Source organism: Sciurus carolinensis, chromosome 17 (assembly GCF_902686445.1).
Source record: "Sciurus carolinensis chromosome 17, mSciCar1.2, whole genome shotgun sequence".
In the NCBI taxonomy this organism is placed as follows: domain Eukaryota; kingdom Metazoa; phylum Chordata; class Mammalia; order Rodentia; family Sciuridae; genus Sciurus; species Sciurus carolinensis.
Window position 1 is genome coordinate 27,540,972 of NC_062229.1, and position 17,004 is coordinate 27,557,975.

Here is a 17,004-nt window from a genome sequence, read left to right on the forward strand (position 1 = left end):
GTGATGAGTGTTTGGACAGGGCCCAGAGCCAGGCTCCTAGTGCCATTGCTGTCTGGCTGTCCCTGAGACCTGGAGACCTCCCTCTGTCCGGGTGGGTTCCAGAGTCCTCATCTAAAGAATACAGTGTTAATGACATGCTCACAGTACACCAGCACCCTGTCACTTTGGAATTAACACCATTAGCTACTTAGCACATAACGAAGAATGATTTTTTTGCATTCCTAGTTTTATAATTACATAAAGTTAAACTGATATTTAATTAAGGTAGTTATTTACAGTCTAAGAATTTTATAATGGTGTAAGAACTGAATCCCCTGAGAGAGAGAGAGCTGTCTGTACTGTAACAGTCTAATTATTTTGTTTTTTTTTTTAACTGTTTTGTACTAAACTCATTGCTTGAATTTAAAAATGGTGTAATAAAAAATTCATGTTTTTGGCTTAACATTGTGTTTTGATTTAATCTGTTTCAACCAGTAGGCTCTCATGCCAATCAATAAGTTGTTCTAATTTGTATTGGGAGAACATTTAACTTTTGTAGAAAGAAGACTGGATAATTGAATCCCAAGTTTTTCCCTGAACACAGGGATAACTTTGTAATATATGTTTTGTTTTTTAAACACTTAGATAAGTGGAGCATATCCAGAAAGTGTCAGCTTGCCTTCTTTCTAGGACATTTTTACTGTGGTTTGACTCATCTTATTGTCCTGAGACTAGAATCTTAACAGGTAGCATGTTCTGTTCTAACAGGAACTTTGAATTACTCAGTGGAAACTCTAACACACTAACAGTAGGCATAAGTTGTGTTGTGGCCAGGGGTGTGAGAGTGTGGGTGTGGGTGTGGGTGTGTGTGTGCTTGCGCACATGCACACATGTGCACGAGTGTGAGAAATGTAAGGACAAGAAAGGATGATTTTAAAAGAGAATGGGTGGGACACCATTTATTATGTGAACCAGAGTTCATTTCAAGGGTTATCTTTAATGAGTGCATGGAACATTTGTTCTAATTATAATTCCAGAAACAGCTTATAGCCTAAATAATCAATTTTCCCCTCCTCTTCCCAATCATTTTAGAATTAAAAACATTTATTTGCTACCAGTTTTAGATGCACACATGACCCTGAACATTGTCCTTATCATGAAAAAGAGTGGAACGTTTTACAAGCTGGGGGTTGAAGCATCTAATAAAAATGCCATCAGAATTTGACACCCAATTTACAAATAAAGCCATGGTCCTCTCTTATGGCAGAAGAAGTTGTTGAAAATCATAATTTCTCAATCTGCAATCTCTTGATATATTTGCACCACTCCATTCTTTACTGTGGGTGGCTAACCTGTGCATTATAAAATGTTTAGAAGCATTCCTGACCTCTGCCCACTGGATGCTAATCAAAAATGTCTCCAGACATTATCAAATATCCTTTGGGGGCAGCAAATCACCCTGGTTGAGAACCATTGCTCTAAATGGAAAGGAAATTAAGCACTTGAAAACCTGCACTTACCTAGAAAAGGACTTATTCTGGAAGATACCTCAGATTCTCAGGTCCATTCTGTCCTTCATTTCTTGCCTATTTTCTTCTAACTTCTGTTGCTTTTAAAATTAGCATGTTTGCAATTTTGTGTTTAACATCATAAGCCTATCATTAGTGGAGGTCTAGTTAATGGCTTTGCTTATCTTTCTTTCATATAGATGTTATTTTCCTCTAGACACTTATTTTTTTCTTTTCATTGTGAAGCTCCTAATTTCCGAATGGAGCCAGTGACGGCCCTGGGGATTCTCTCCCTTGTCCTCAACATTATGTGTGCTGCTCTGAACCTCATTCGTGGTGTTCACCTTGCAGAACATTCTTTACAGGTAACTTTTTTTTTTTAAACAGTTTAAATTGAAGGACACATTCTAGAAGAAATGAGTATATTTTATTTATAAAGTTATTATGCACTGAGGTTAAAATTTTTTTTAAATTAAAATGAAAAAGATTTAAAAATTTTTGTACTTTGTAGTAAGTCGAATGAACATGAAAGTTGCTCTTTTGCATATATTGTCCTAAGAAACCAGAACAGCCTGCTGGGATATTGGTATAAAATGGACAACTTGCTACAAGGACATTGGACCACCTTTTTCCCCTTGGGAATGCAGGTGTCTGTCCAGGGCTTAGATTATTCACCTGTGGCAAACTTCAATTCTCAGACTTTAAGGTTAAGTCTCTCTTTGCCCTGGGAAAAGGTTGTCCCATAGTCTGATTTGTAAAGACCTGTATTACTAGGGTAGTGATAGAGTTTTCTTTGTTGGCCTGCTCATCTCAAAGCAACTTTCTGCTTCATTGCTGTTTGTTTTGGCACTGGGGATTGAACCCAGGACCTTGTGCATGCTAGGCAAGTGCCCAGCCACTGAGCTACATCTCCAGCCTTTTTTATTTTATTTTGAAATAGGGTCTAACTGAGTTGCCCAGACTGGCTTCAGTGATCCTCCTGCCTCAGCCTCCCAAGTAGCTGGGATTACAGGTGTGCACCACCATGCCCAGCTCAATGCTTTTTAAAATAGGCTTTTGAATTTTGAAGTATTTCACATACTTTTTAAAGGAACAGAATTAAAGGAACTATTAGTATAAGCAAATAGATAATGTTTTAAAAGATAGAACTGTAATGCTGGTACCTACATATGTGGAAGCCATAGTCTAAAGTGCAGTGGATACTGGACCTCAGAGACTGGTGTAGATCGTGGAGAGTGGCAACTGGCTGTTACCAGAGTGGTATCTGCCTGATAACACATCTCATCTTTGACCAGTGTTTGGTATGGTTTCCATTCTTATTGTTTATGATTATACACAACCAGATACTTGCCAACTGTCTGTACAGCTAGAATAGATGCCAACAGGATGGTTAAGACCTTGTCCCTGAGGACTCTTGTGGTACAAGCATAGTGTGGTGACAGCACTGAGGACATGGCAGTGGCTGAGGCTGGGAAGAATTAGAGAAACCTTGGTATTGACAGATGAGTAGGATTTTGAGAGGTGGAGTGATCTTGGGCTCATTACAGGTTGAGGACTTAGGTCTGTGGGGACAGGAGGGCACTTGGTTTGTCTAGTTCATTGAAAATGGTTGCATGCCAGCCCCTGATCTGGTAGATAAATAGGGACTTGGGTCTCATTTGTGCTGTCAGCCCTACCACACTGAATGAGGGTTAAAGTACTCCAGGTTACAGTGTTTCATCTAAATATTCTTTCCTTCTGTTTCTTGTACTTATTTTAGGTTGCCCGTGAGGAAATTGGAAACATTCTGGCTTTTCTTATTCCTTTCGTAGCCTGTATTTTCCAGGTGGGTGAAGTGTTGATGGGCTTATTTTGTTCTTCTCCTGGAACTATCAGCAAGTTGTAGATCCTGCTTTTATTCTACCAAGGTCTTGGACCATACTAAGCGGAAGGACCTATGGCTCATCCTGTCTAATCCTCTCATTTTAGAGGAATTTTGGGCTAGAAAGGGGAAGCCACTAGTCCAAGGCCACTGAAAACAGTATAATAGGAACTAGGTGCTTGGGTTTGAATCTCTAGAAGGGAAGGATGACATTGCAGGGTGAGGCAGGATGTTGCCCTGTATTTATTCTTGCAACAGTTCAAGTGCAGAAATACCCTTCTTTACAAGAAACACAAAGATGTGCTTTTTAAAAATATTTTTTTTAGTTGTTGATAGACCTTTTATTTATTTATTTATTTATTTATTTATTTATTTATTTATTTATGTGTGGTGCTGAGAATTGAACCCAGTGTCTCACACATGCTAGGCAAGTGCTCTACCACTGAGCCACAACCATAACCCCAAAGATGTGATTTTTAAACCTATAACTAGGTAAAAAATAAATTTTCAGGTTTTTTAATAGTAATACCTTCTGACTCAAGTCTGTCCCTAGGAAATGAAACAAAAATTAGGACATTAACAAGAGGGCTTGGATTATTATTTAGTTATTTCAAATAAGCTGAGTACTTAAAAGGGGTAGCATGAGAAGGAGCTTTTGTGTTCCTTGTAGGCAGAGTTCATTCTAACAAAAACCTGACTTGAATTCTCCTTCCTTGCTAAAATTTTAGTACTTTCATTGCATTCTTAAGCTTTTTTCTTGGTTTTTTTTTTTTTTTTTTTAATGAAAATTTCTGATCAGGCGTGGTAGCACATGCCTGTAATCCCAGTGACTCAGCGGGGTGAGGCAGGAGAATCACGAGTTCAAAGCCAACCTCAGCAATAGAGAGGTGCTAAGCAACTCAGTGAGACCCAGTTTCTAAATAAAATACAAAAAAGGGCTGGGGATGACTTAGTGTTTGAGTGCCCCTGAGTTCAATCCCCAGTACCACCCCCGCAAAAATTTGTTCTCGGGACACATCTGCATACATCTTAGAATGGTTTATTTTCAAGAATTACCTGGTTGTGCAAAAAGAAGTTTTCGACCCTACATTAAAAATGCACTCACGTTTTAGGAAACTGTTCTGTAAAACCTTGGGCATAGCCAGCAAGGTTTTTTAGAGCTGGCATTTCAGGGCTGCAGGGACCTCACAGTTCCACCTTTACTCCTTCAACTATGTTCGTATCTGGATATCTCCTTCAGTGAGAGACCCTCTCTCCTGCTATAACTTAAGCCTTTGTTGAATTGTTCCATGTTCTGAGAATGTGCTTTTTATTTCTTTTAAAAAAAATTAAAAACTGTTTCCAGCTTTTGCAGAACAAGAATAGTCCCTTTTCTGTGAGGTCACTCTACATGAAATACATTGCTCTCCCTTTTGGGAGACCTTTCACTGACTCAGAGATGCTTTTGAAGATGTGATTTAAAAAATGTGCCCAAGGGAACTGAGCTGTGACTCAGGAGGAACCAAAATAGTAAAATCATGACTGTCACCAGCTTGCTTGCCTGTCATGGCTCCTTGAAGGGAAACTTCCCTTGGAGACCAGTCAATCCTACTGGGAGATCCTGGCTGTCTGCCCACTCCTCACAACCCTCTCCCTCTCCTCTACAGCCCACAGCCTGGACATTTCTGTCTCTTATGTCTTCAACTTCTTTCCACCATCATCTGTCTCACTCTCCTTCTCTCTTTCAAATCCTGTCTTTTATCCAAAGATCAGCAGCATCCTAACCAGGAAGTCCAAGCTTCACTATAGTGCATGCAGTTTAATTAGTAAGTATGTATGAAGTGATGCTATTGGTGGCACCTGCAGGAGGTGAATCTTGCACCTAATCTTGTGGCTGTTTGATTATCTCTGATTGGTTGCATTGTTTGGTCTCGTTTCAGTGTTATTTGTACCTGTTCTACAGTCCAGCCAGGACTATGAAGGTGGTGCTGATGCTGTTCTTTATTTGCCTGGGCAATGTGTACCTGCACGGGCTGAGGAACCTCTGGCAGATCCTTTTCCATATAGGAGTGGCTTTTCTGTCTTCATACCAGATACTGACAAGGCAGCTTCAGGAGAAGCAGTCTGACTGTGGAGTGTGAGGACACCATGTGATGATGGATGGATCCTTTGATTTTCTTTTGAAGGTCAATCTGTGTTTCCCTTCCTGCTTCTCTACTTCACCTCAAGTTTCCATGCTTGACGATCCTTTCAACTAAACTGGACTGAAAAACTGAGATTGGGGATTACTAACAGGTGCAGTGGAAGTCATGAGATCACTGAATACCCACCTGGTCTTGGTCGTGTGCCAAGCATCATTGTAGAACCTCCAGTTGAGCACGTTTACTTAGGACAGCAGAATGTGAGGGTTCACTCAGAAGGAGAATTATTGGAAGATCAGAATGGAAACATTTTGGTCCTTTAAACTGAATATTACCCAAACCACTAGATTCAATAATATTAGTTTTAGAAATTGGCAGTTGTCTCCAGGGAACTACTTTAAAATCTAAATCAGCATAAATGGGCCTTGGTTAGTTTTTTATAGAGGGTCAGTACAGGGTGAATTAAAAACTTAAACATATAGTTCATGGATATAAGCTAGGTAAATTTTGTTTACATTTTTGATAACTTAGGTTCGATATACCATTGAAATATTTAAATATATTTTGGATATAAATTGAACTTAATTTAGAGTGAAGACAAATGTAAGCTGAGAAAATCGTTAGGAAATCTGACTTTACTTAATTTATTGATAACCTTTGTGGTGGGATTGTGGGGACAGAAATGTATATTTATCTGCAGGGTATATCAGAATATTTAAAAAATAATTGCTTAATCAATACTGTTGAATCGAGCGGACCTGAGAATTTCTGGATACCTGACAATTGAGCACAAAGTGGAGTAGGCAAATGATGTGGATTCAGACACTGACCAGGCACAATTGGCAGAAGTTGCTGCCATCAGCCTTTGAAATAGTAGCTGAGTGCCTGTCATTTTAATGGTGATCCTGTGTGCCTCTTCCCAAAGGCCCCCAAATTAATTACTCCTCTACACCTTTCCTGATGATCTTACTAGGATCAAGAGTCTCATTTTTTTTTTATTAGTAGGAATTAAATAGATGTTAACTTTTCAAATTATCAAGATACAGTTGATACATGCTCTAGAAAGTTTATTTCATTGTCAAAAAATTGGTCATCGTTTTCCTAAGTATGGCTCTGAATAAGATCCCTCAGGTCTCCAGAAATTTCAGCCTCGGTTGTCAGGCTCAAATGGCCCAGGAGGTCATTTGGGGAGTTTGCTCTTTGGTTGTTTTGGTAGTAGTCTGGAATCTGAATAGCTTGACCACAATTGTTTGGAATACTTTGGGTTGAATTATGTAACTTGATAAGGTAAAATTCTATTTTAATAGTTTTTTAAAGTAGCAAACCATTGTGAGAGTGATTGAATTGGTGGGGAAGCAAGAATGTAGTTTTAGAGAATTTAGTTGCATTTGGTTATTATTGTATTGTTATTGAGCTACCTTGGTATCATTTTAAGAAACACAAGTTTATATGACGCTTAACTGGATTGGGAAAATGTTGCCATAGAAACTTTATTTTCTTATAATAGAATTTTCTATTTTTAACCAAATACAAAATATCTGGATATGAAAAGTATATGGGCAGCATCCTCAGACAAAAACTTCAAGGTTGTCTCTCCATTGACTGCATCTTCAAAATTTCTACATACCTGGCAAATGAATTTTCAGTTTTCCTGGGAGAAAATTTTGAAGAAGCAATAAGATAGAATTGGAGGTCTTTTTAAATTAAAATTAAAACATACACACACAGAGCTTTAAAAGTTGATAAACAGCTTTAAAATATATTGTTTTTGAGCCTTTTTGATGTTGGTGTTGCTGTGTAGCCTGCACCCCACGTGTTTTGGGTCTGAGCCTGTGACCTACATTTAGCAAGCAATAAAGAAGCAGTCCCTGAAGATGAGCCCTTGCTGGTAAAGCTCCCTGCCCTCCCACCAGGGGAGACATTATGTACACTTGGTTGAGTGTGGTCTTAATCAGGTAAAGTCTAGACAGGGTTTGAGATTTATTTTTGTAAACAGAAGGAAAAAGATGTACTAGAAGAACAGTATAAATAATGACCACAAAAACATTTTTTAACAGAAATCCAGCTAAAAGATACCTGCTGGAGGAAGAGACTAATGATAGAAAAGAAGTCTGCTGATTTCCTCCAAGGGAGATTGCAGGATTGGGGTTGACTTGGTTCAGATTTAGAGCTTTATAGCGCCTTGTGTGATGCTGATGACAAAAAGCTGGTTCCATGTCCCAGAAGTTTCCTTACCATGGACCCACTGCTGTTCTGGCACCTTCGTTGTCCCAGTGCTCGATGCTACCTGCCTAACCAACTCATGGGGCCAGATCTGGGGACAGAGGAAGCAGTGCTGAAAGCAAAACCTTAAAGGTGCCTTCTGGGACCAGATGCTGTGAGAGCTTGAGCTTCAGAGAGTGTTACTTTCCTCTGCTGCGTCAGGGCAGGAGTGTGGCTCAGTGCTCGTAGGCAGGAAACAGAAGATTCTGGTTTACTCTTCCCATGGTTAGCTGAGAACTTTACCTGGCTTTCCTTTTCCAGGGTGGAGACAACTGGGGCTCGTTTGGGGTGGCATTCTCTCTCAGTATTAGAGGCTCCACTGCTTGTAGTGGGAGCAATGTGACCAGGGACTCCTGACTTTGCCTCTTGGGAGTGCACCCCTGTTATTTGTGAACTCTGTTGACATGCACTTGGGAACATAGCCCAACATATTCAAGTTACTTAAGGGATGGGGGAAAGGGTTTCTGGAGGAATGCTGAAATGAAAGCAGTTAGTCATTTCAGTAGGCCTCACCCTTGAACTTCTCTGTTCTTTCTTAGGTGCCCTGATTCTCCAACTCCCCTGCCTTCTTCCATCTCTGCCTGCTAACTCCAGACTTGGAGATAGAGGCAGAAACTGGAGTCTCTGAAGGGATAGGAAAGCCCCTGAATTGTAATTGAGAGGGTAGTCAGAGGGGCTTCATAGTGGGAACAGACTGCATTGAGGCCCAGCCCTCAGCCTGCTTGGGAGTCAGACCTCAGGGAGGGTTAGCACTTTGGTGGTTAGCCCTGCTCAGAGTCAAAGATGACCACCAGCACACCACAAACGACAGGCTGTTTGGGTCAGATGAAGCAGAGAAACAGGTAGGAGAGCGGAACCAAGGACTCTCTTGTCTGCTGGAAGATAACAGCAACCCCTTGGCATGCAGTGGGTGCATGTTACACCTTCATCCAGGGATGCCATTTTCTGCTCCCTGACTAGGAGTTGACTGCTCATAACACACAGGACAGTGGCTCTCAGAAAATCTGCTATATGCACAATGCAGCGCGAGTGAGGACAGGGATGGGAGTGATTACTGCAATCAGATGTGCCCAGCAAACCCTGCTCATCCATTGCTCATATTCCAGAATCCCAGGCAGAATCCTGCCCAGGTCTGGGGAGCTCTGCCTGTGACCCTGAGTGCTAATATTAATGGTGAAGGAGGAGTGAGTGGACGTGCCCTCCGGGGGTGAATTGTTGGAAGGTGTACACTGATCAGCTGACCAGATGGTCTAGAGATTGGCTTGGCTGTTCCACTCAGTCCTGCAACACAGTGGAAGTCCCTGCTTGTCTGGCCTCAGTTTTCTCTTCTAGGAAATGATGAAAACGTCCATCTGCAATTCTTCATGCTGCTGTGAGGATCAGCAGTGATAGTGGAAGGTAATACTGGGCAGGAGGAGGTCTGCGAGTTCAGCTGGTCCTGCAGGCTCTGCGTGCATCAGGCGACTTGGCACACCCATGTCTTCTGACCTTTGCAAAAAGGCCTTTTATGAGACTGCAGTGCAAAGGGCCTCATTCTTTCATTCCAGAAAAGTAGTAGCCTCTCCTTCCATGGACCCGCCTCCTGCTTCCCAGGCACAGAGCTCCCAGTGGCATTGGCATTGGGTTTACTCCAGGCCCATTCTGTTGGTTAGACCAAACCTCAGCGTCTGTCACCAACTCAGATGAGCAGAGCTCTGATTCTCTTGTCTAGGAACAGTGATGTCAAGCTTCTGTTGCTGGGGAAACCTCATCAGCAGGGAACGTGTAGAAAGGAACTTGTTGTTAAAATCTGGGAATGGCTTGATATGGAAACATCTGCCCATGTGTACTGACGGCAGAGCTGTGCCTTTTATTTTAGGGTAAAATTATCAAACCCATTCTGTTCCTCTAACTTGTGTGTGGTATATATGACCTTTAGCACTTACATTTGTGTAATTCTGGGATTGCTTCAGAAGTATTAGCTAAAGAATTATTAATATGATTTAACCCCCAGGATTCGATTTTATTTAATGGACTCGTCTACTAAGAGCATAAAAAATTAAGGCTGATTTAGCCAGGGGAAAACCATTTACCCCACTACTCATTTCCAGTGCTTGCTGTCCTTGTCATACAAGCTTCTTACTGTTTTCATGTTACAGCAAAGATCTATTTTGAGTACATGATGGGTACATTTTAACAAACTTTCACATAGTGGTAAAATCTAAACTTGTGTTGATGTACATACAGAATGTTGTATAGCCATTTATATACTATGTATATATAAATTAAATGAGGTGGCTTCAGAAGTGGGACAATAAATCTGAGGTGTTTATTAATGTGTGTGTTTGTGTTTGTACTTGTATGAACAATTCTGAGATATAGGTCTCTTTTCCTGTGGTATAAGGTGGGCCTGATATAATAGGAAGGGAGTATTGAGAGAAGTGACATTCTGATCTTCTTGTCCAGTGACATCAGGACAGGTGCAAGGGCTCAGATAGTCCTTTGCAGGAGTTTCTAACCGAGACAGTAGTCACAGTGCTGTCCTGGGAGCTGGGTGGCCTGCCTTCTTTGTAGCCTTTGCCCCCATCATCTGCTGTGTGCCCATAGGTAGGCATGTCCCCAGCTGTGGGTTCTAGGCTTCTGTCCATACTGAGGATGATGAAGTTTTCATCTCCCCGAAACCAACCTGGTCACAAAATGACCACCAGGAGGCGCAGCTGCCAGCCGCCTCATGGTTCCCAGCCCAGAGATGGTGCCCTTTTCCAGAGGCTATTCCTGAGGCAGCTGATAGAATTCCCAGAAAGGAGGCAAGTGCGCCATTCTCTCCTGACCATCATCCAAACATTGGGACTGCAAGCTCCAAGTGTCCTTACTCCATCTATCCTGAGCCCAAATCTTTTGGAGAAAGACGAAGCTTCTAAAATAAGTATCAAATAATTAGATTCTGGGATTTGAAGGTTAGTAAAACCTTGTTGCTCAGGTAGAGAAGCAGAGGACTGTCCCCTGGGCTGGAAGAAGGGATTGCCCACTGATCGGCAGCACTCTCAAAGAATAAAAGGGGATCTTGGCCCATCAAGATGCCCTTTCTGTGCTAGGAGGACTGGGTGAGAAGTTCAGGCTGTCAGGTTGCCTTCTTTATTTGTGGGTGCCACCCCTTAAAGGGGCCCAAGTGGCAGAAGTGCTGGTGAAGAGAGGCTCAGAAAGGAAGGGTCCCACCTGAGTGTACCCAGCAGGGAGGCCCTGCCTGGCTCTACTGAGTCAGCTGTAAGACATCGGATCAAATGTGCAAGGCCAGATCTGTATAGTTCATTAAAGAACAGAAAAAATACCTTTGTGGCCTGGGGTAGAAATATACTCTTTAAACAAAAACAGGCACAACCCTTAAAGCAAAATGATTGATGAGAATTTGTAAATCTTATTTGTATGATTTCATGGACAAACAATGGGAGAAGATATTTACAATGCTTAAGACCAATAAAGGTTAATTTCTAACCAGTGTTTGTAAATCCTCAAGAAAGACAGAAATCCCAAAAATATGAACAATTTACAGAAGAGAAAACCTAAAATGTTAATAAGCATATGAAGATATTTGAAATAATTCGATCCAGATTAGATAATTAGATTTAAGATAATTTTAAATACAGAGAAATGCACATTAAAACCATCATAAGATATCACCTTATGCTTGTGAGTTTGGCACCAAGTGCTGGAGGGAATGTGGAGATGGAGGCCCTCGTGGGCTGCTGGCAGTGAGAAGACAGGCACAGGTCACCTTCAGTGCCATGCTGCTTTGTGTCTCCCCAAAACTCATGTTTAAATCCTAGACCCAGACCTTAGGATGTGCTTTTCAAAGATATAATTAAGGTAAGATAGGGTCATATGGTTGGGTCCAAATCCAGTAGGACTGGTGTCCTTATAAGAAGAGATTAGGACTGGGAAAAAGCATGTGAAGGACAAGGGAAAAGCAACCATTGGACACCTTGATCTCAGATTTCCAGCCTCCAGAATCATGAGAAAATACATTTCTGTCATTGAAGCCACACTGACTTTGATATTTTATTATGGCAGCTCAGGCAGACTGATAAGGCTTACCTACCAAATTAAGTGTGCACATGCCTTATGATGTGGAAACTTCACTTCTGGTTTTTTGTCCTAGGAGAACTCTTACACAGATCCTTCAGGGAGCAGGTATGGAGATAAATGTTCATGGAAGTTTTATTTGTGATGGCGGAATGCAACCTGTATAGCATCATGGACAGAGAAGTGCAGGCTACCCATGGAACACTGCAAACCAGGCAGAAGTACTGGGTTTAAATGGAATGTCATAATATGGATGGATCTTTAGAACTTAGAGCTGAGTGAATAATAACTTTTATATGATTCATAATATATGCACAAAACAATACAATTTTTTGTAAGAATATATACAGAAAGACCAAAAACATTCGAATGGTTGTGTATAGGGCCATCATCATGGGAATTAGGTATCTTGATAATAGAGAATTTTTAAAAAATTGCGAGAGTCAGCAGTGAGGTCTGAGAGTCCTGGGAGAGCAAGGTGGGCCTGTATTTGCCCTGGTGCACCCAACCCTGAAGTGGACATAACAAGATTGAGAAGGCTAGCCTTCAGGACTTGCAAAGCCCTGCATGCTACTGGAGTATTCTAGCTTCCGGGGTTGCTCCCATGAGCAAGGGGAGGAACTGAAGCAGAGGCCAGGGACTGTACTCATCAGGACTGGTTTTCAGAGGCCATAAGAGATGGGGAAAGGGGAGAGGAGGGGACTCCAGAAGGGAGAGTGGGTGAGTGGGAGCCAGTCTGGCCACCGGGGACTCTCTCCTCCTCGGACTCAGGCCGCCTGACCAGTAGTTTCCTGGCCAAGATTCTTTCCCACAGGAGGCACTCAACTGAAGGGCTCTCATGAGGACAAGGAACACAGCTGCAGGGGACAGAGGTGCCTCCAAGGCTAGTCCTTCCTTCCATCCCAGAAATAGCCTGTCCTGACCATGGAGCTCAGATTGTGAAAGTGGGGAAGCGAAGCTTGAGATGGCTAGGAATGGAAAGGGAGAAGGTGACCAGGACCACCGTAGCTCTGGTAGAGGGGTTGTTCCAGGCACATTTTCTGAGGCCCCAGGGATCAGAGCAAGGGTCAGAGGCAAGGAACACAGGGCTAACATTAGAATGAACTTTCTCACAGAGCAGTCCAACGGGGCTGGGAAAGCAGTGAGCTCTCGGCTGTGGAGGTGTGCAACTGGAGGTGAAACGGGACCTTGGAACATGCTGTCCTCATCCAGCAGACGCTGTCTTGTCCTAAATGCTGGTGTCTGAGGGGACGTTTGCCTATCTCCCAGAGTGCCTCCTGTTGTGTCCATCCCACGGGTGAGCCAAATGCCGGCTACAGGAAACAGCCCGTGCCAGCTCCCATTTGAAGAGTAAATATTAGTCTTTTCAAGAGCTGCCTGTTCTCTGTCACTTGGCATGGAGGACACTGAGCCGAGGGGTTGGGGGGAGTGGAACATCTTGGTCCACATGCCCAGATGGAGTCTGTGGTCTCTGGTCACTGCCGCCATAGATGGCTCAAGAAACACGCCTCACCCCTGCTCCCAATTGCTCGACATAAATTTCATTCCTTCATTTCTGAAAGTGTATTCCTATTCCTCCGAAGCTACTCGACGATTATGAGCTGGGGAAAGGCAGGGGAAGGGGATGCCATCTCTGGAAAGGAAGGCAGATGAGGGTGGGCGGGGAGGACAGCTGGTGAAGAGGGGCAAGGAGAAGAGGAAGAATCTGACATCGATATCCTGGTCTCATTGTCCAGGACAACATCTTGAGAGAAAAAAATGAAAGTTGAAAATAAAAGGTGTGTGTGTCCCACTCTGCACTTGGAAGACAGAGCCCCAGACAGCCTGTGCTCCACCTTCTGGGTAAAAATGGTGGAGATACAGATTTAATAGCAAGATAGTCTGTGTGAGCCACCCTCAGCTCCCAGAAGCCTAGAAGGGATCCAGAAGCTCCTGCATGCCACAGGTCATGAGGAAAGTGGAATTGGTGGGCCTATCATGGCACTGCTATGGTGAATGGTGGGGTGAATCTGCCATAGAGGTCCTGGTGAGGGCAGCTCATACCCAGGACTGGGTTGAGGCATGGCCGAGACCAGAGGGGCCTGAGGAGCCAGAGTGAGCCACAGTGGGGCTGAGTCACCTAGGGTAAACTCTGCCAAGAGAACAAGCTATGAATGTCAGTCACCAGCTTCAGCAGCAGGGCCAGTGAGTGTCCATGAAGACCCTTGAGTGCAGGGAACTTGGTGGGAGGCTCCTTTTCTCTATCCTAGGAGGTCATCTATATTGGACCCTCCACCTCATATCTTCTTGGCCTACCTTTGCTGGTTTTCTCCCTGGTAACGTGATAACTCTTCACCTCAACTGTACCTCATAGCTAGAACTTTCTGCTCAGAGTTCCTCTGATGCTGTTTTAGTCAGCTGTTTTCCTGCTGTGACTGAAAGATCTGACCAGAACAATTGTAGAGGAGGAAAAGTTTATTTGAGAGCTCACGGTTTCAGAGGTCTTAGTCCATAGAAGGCTGGCTCCATTCCTTGGGGTTTGAGGTGAGACAGAACATCATGACAGGAGAGGGTGGCAGAGGGAAGCAACTCACATCATGGTGATCAGGAAGCAGAGAGAGAAACCACTCACCAGATACAAATATATACCCCAAACCACGCCCCAATTCCCACCTCCTCCAGCCACACCCTACCACTTCAGTTACTACCCAGTTAATCCCTATCAGGGGATTAGATCCCTGATTGGGTTAATACTCTCACAACCCAATCACTTCTCTGAATCTTCTTACATTATCTCACACATGAGCTTTTGGAGGACACCTCACATCCAAACCATAACAGATACCATGATGTGGGATACTTACAGGAGCCTGGATACTCACACACACCTAGCCTGGAAGTTGAGGGGGCCATGAGATCCAGGGATTAATGCTTTCCTTTTCTGTCCCCCAGTAGGACAATTATAATGCACGTTCCGCTAGGTCCTCAGAGGGTCCCAGTGGCAATGAGTCCCCATTGTCCCAGCAGTGACCAGTTCAATAATTTACTTTTATATTGTCTTTTTTCACTTCCCTGTTTTACTCTTCTCTGTTTCCTGGTCATAGACCCTGCTTTTTGGGAACTCAAACTGCAATACCGTTTGAACCCCTGAGCCAGACGTTATCTATTGTCACTCAACCTCTTCTTTAGTCCTTTCCATGCTCCCCTGTGTTGCACGGGCTGGCAACCTCGAGACTATATTTCCTGGATTGTGCAGTTTAGGTTCTGCCAGAGGGAGAAGTGTAGCCAAGAGAGTAGGCACGGAGAGGTGGAGGCAGTTCTTTCTGCAGGATGGTGGCTACTGGGTAGAACTGGCAGACATGAGGTGGGTTTTTTGTTGTTGTTATTGTTTTTCAGTAGGACACTACATTCTGTACTTTTTTGTGTCATTAGTTTAATGGATGTACAATTGGGACGTTGGCAGTGATGTTCTGCAAGGTGGCAGCTGTGGAGTGTGACCGTGAGTATAGAAGTGTGCCCTAACTCCATTCCTGCAAGTCTTCCTATATCAAATTTCCTGTATTGCGTGTCTCTGCGCCAAACCTCTAGACTTTTCTGTTTCCCCACATGGAATCATGACCATTTTGGCTGCCTCACCTCTGTCACATACTTCTGCAGTGGAATTAGGTGGAGGGACTCCAAAGATCACACACTTATCCAGAGATATCCAAAAAGAAATTGAGAGCCAAACTCTGTTTCCTATTCAGCCGCCATTGCCCCAGCTTCCCTTATAGAAGCCTGCTGCCTCTTACAGCTGGGGTTTAGGTATAGTCCTAATCTGGGTGTAGGAGAGCATGCAGAAGGTGGGTCCTGGATAGGTTATCTTCCCTGATAAAAGGAGAAATTGCTCTTCTTGTGGTGGATGGGGTTCTATGAGAACACAATGCTTGGGGCAGTGACAGCCACGAGGGACTACATCTGAGGAGGAAAGCCAACATACGGAGGATGGTAGAGTGGAGAGAGAGAAACACTAGGTCTATGACAACATTATTGAGCTGGTGAATTAGCCTTGGAATTGTCTCCTTCTCGATGGCATCACCCTGGCGGGATCCTTTCCCTGTGAGTCACTAGAGGCAGGCCCAGAGCTCTTTGAAGTTTCTTTCAATGCCGACATCCTGCAACTCGGGGATGCCGGGACCCCTGGGAACAGAACTGGGACTAGGATGAGACAAGTGAGGTACTTGCCTCAGGTGCAGAATTTAAGAGGGTGGATAAAAACAGCAATAACAACAATAATTTGGTAATCAAGGTAAATAATGTTTTAATGCAATATTTTAAAAAATCAAAATTAATGCAAAAATACATGATGAACAAAATATCAAGATTTTAAATACAGACAGAATCAGTATTGCTAACTAGGTCTGCTCTTTTTGTGTTTACACACAGGGCATGCCCAAGGATCTCTCCTCTCTCAATTCATACGATAGAAGAGTTAGGGCTCTGGGATGTGGAGAACTGGGTTCAAGGTCAGGCTCTACTAATACCTTTACTGGTGATCCCAAGCAAATCCCTTCCCTTCTCTGAACTTCATCTGTTATGCATGGAGGCTGGGGCATTGCCAAGATGGCCTCTTCGTCCCCATGGCCTGTTAAAGTTACTGTCCCTCTCCCTGAGAGGCTATGTCTCCAGGGCCATTGACTCCTGGCTATTAATATCTCGATCATCCCTGGCTTGAGCAGGGTGTTTAATGACTGCCAGCTGTGGCTCCGGCCCCCCCTCCCCCAGGAGAGATAAGGGCAGTTCCTGTTCCCACATAGGGGGAGAAGGGGGAGGTTGGGACATTGCTCATTAAAACAGGCCCTGGGCAAGCAGTGGAAATGGCAGGGATGATTCTGACTCCTCACTCCACCCCTGCCCAGCACACTGGATTGGACACCTAGGGGTGCATACCCCTGCACATGCTCCCCCACCAGGGCCATCTAGGTCTCCTTCCCAGGCCCTGCCTCCTCAGGTCCTGATTTCAAAAGCTTTGGGGTTTCTCCCCAGATGCCCCACAGACATTATACTCAGCATGCCCCAAATCAGGTCATCATCTCCCCAACCCTCTTCCTCCTCCCTTGCTTGGTTGATGAAATGGAAACCTTTCCCAGGTCTGTCCTTTGGTCCCTTTTCAGAAACCAGAGTGGCCTACCCCAAGTCCCTTGTCATCCCCTCAACCTCATTTATAAACCCTCCCCTATTGTTTCGCTAGAAAGAG

General features: G+C 43.6%; 1 protein-coding gene across 2 annotated transcripts in view; it reads left to right on the plus strand.

The window, feature by feature from the left end:
• The window catches only part of Sec22c (SEC22 homolog C, vesicle trafficking protein), a 22,958-nt gene extending 14,097 nt beyond the window's left edge, over window positions 1-8,861 (plus strand). Inside the window, exons 5-7 of one of the 2 annotated variants that reach the window (XM_047532100.1) lie at window positions 1,734-1,852; window positions 3,247-3,312; window positions 5,268-8,861. In XM_047532100.1, the coding sequence (XP_047388056.1) occupies window positions 1,734-1,852; window positions 3,247-3,312; window positions 5,268-5,468 (386 nt within the window). In that variant the 3' untranslated portion in view covers window positions 5,469-8,861. The remainder of the gene's footprint in view (window positions 1-1,733; window positions 1,853-3,246; window positions 3,313-5,267) is intronic. The other variant, XM_047532101.1, reaches the window with a different exon arrangement.
• Window positions 8,862-17,004: the final 8,143 nt, after the last annotated feature.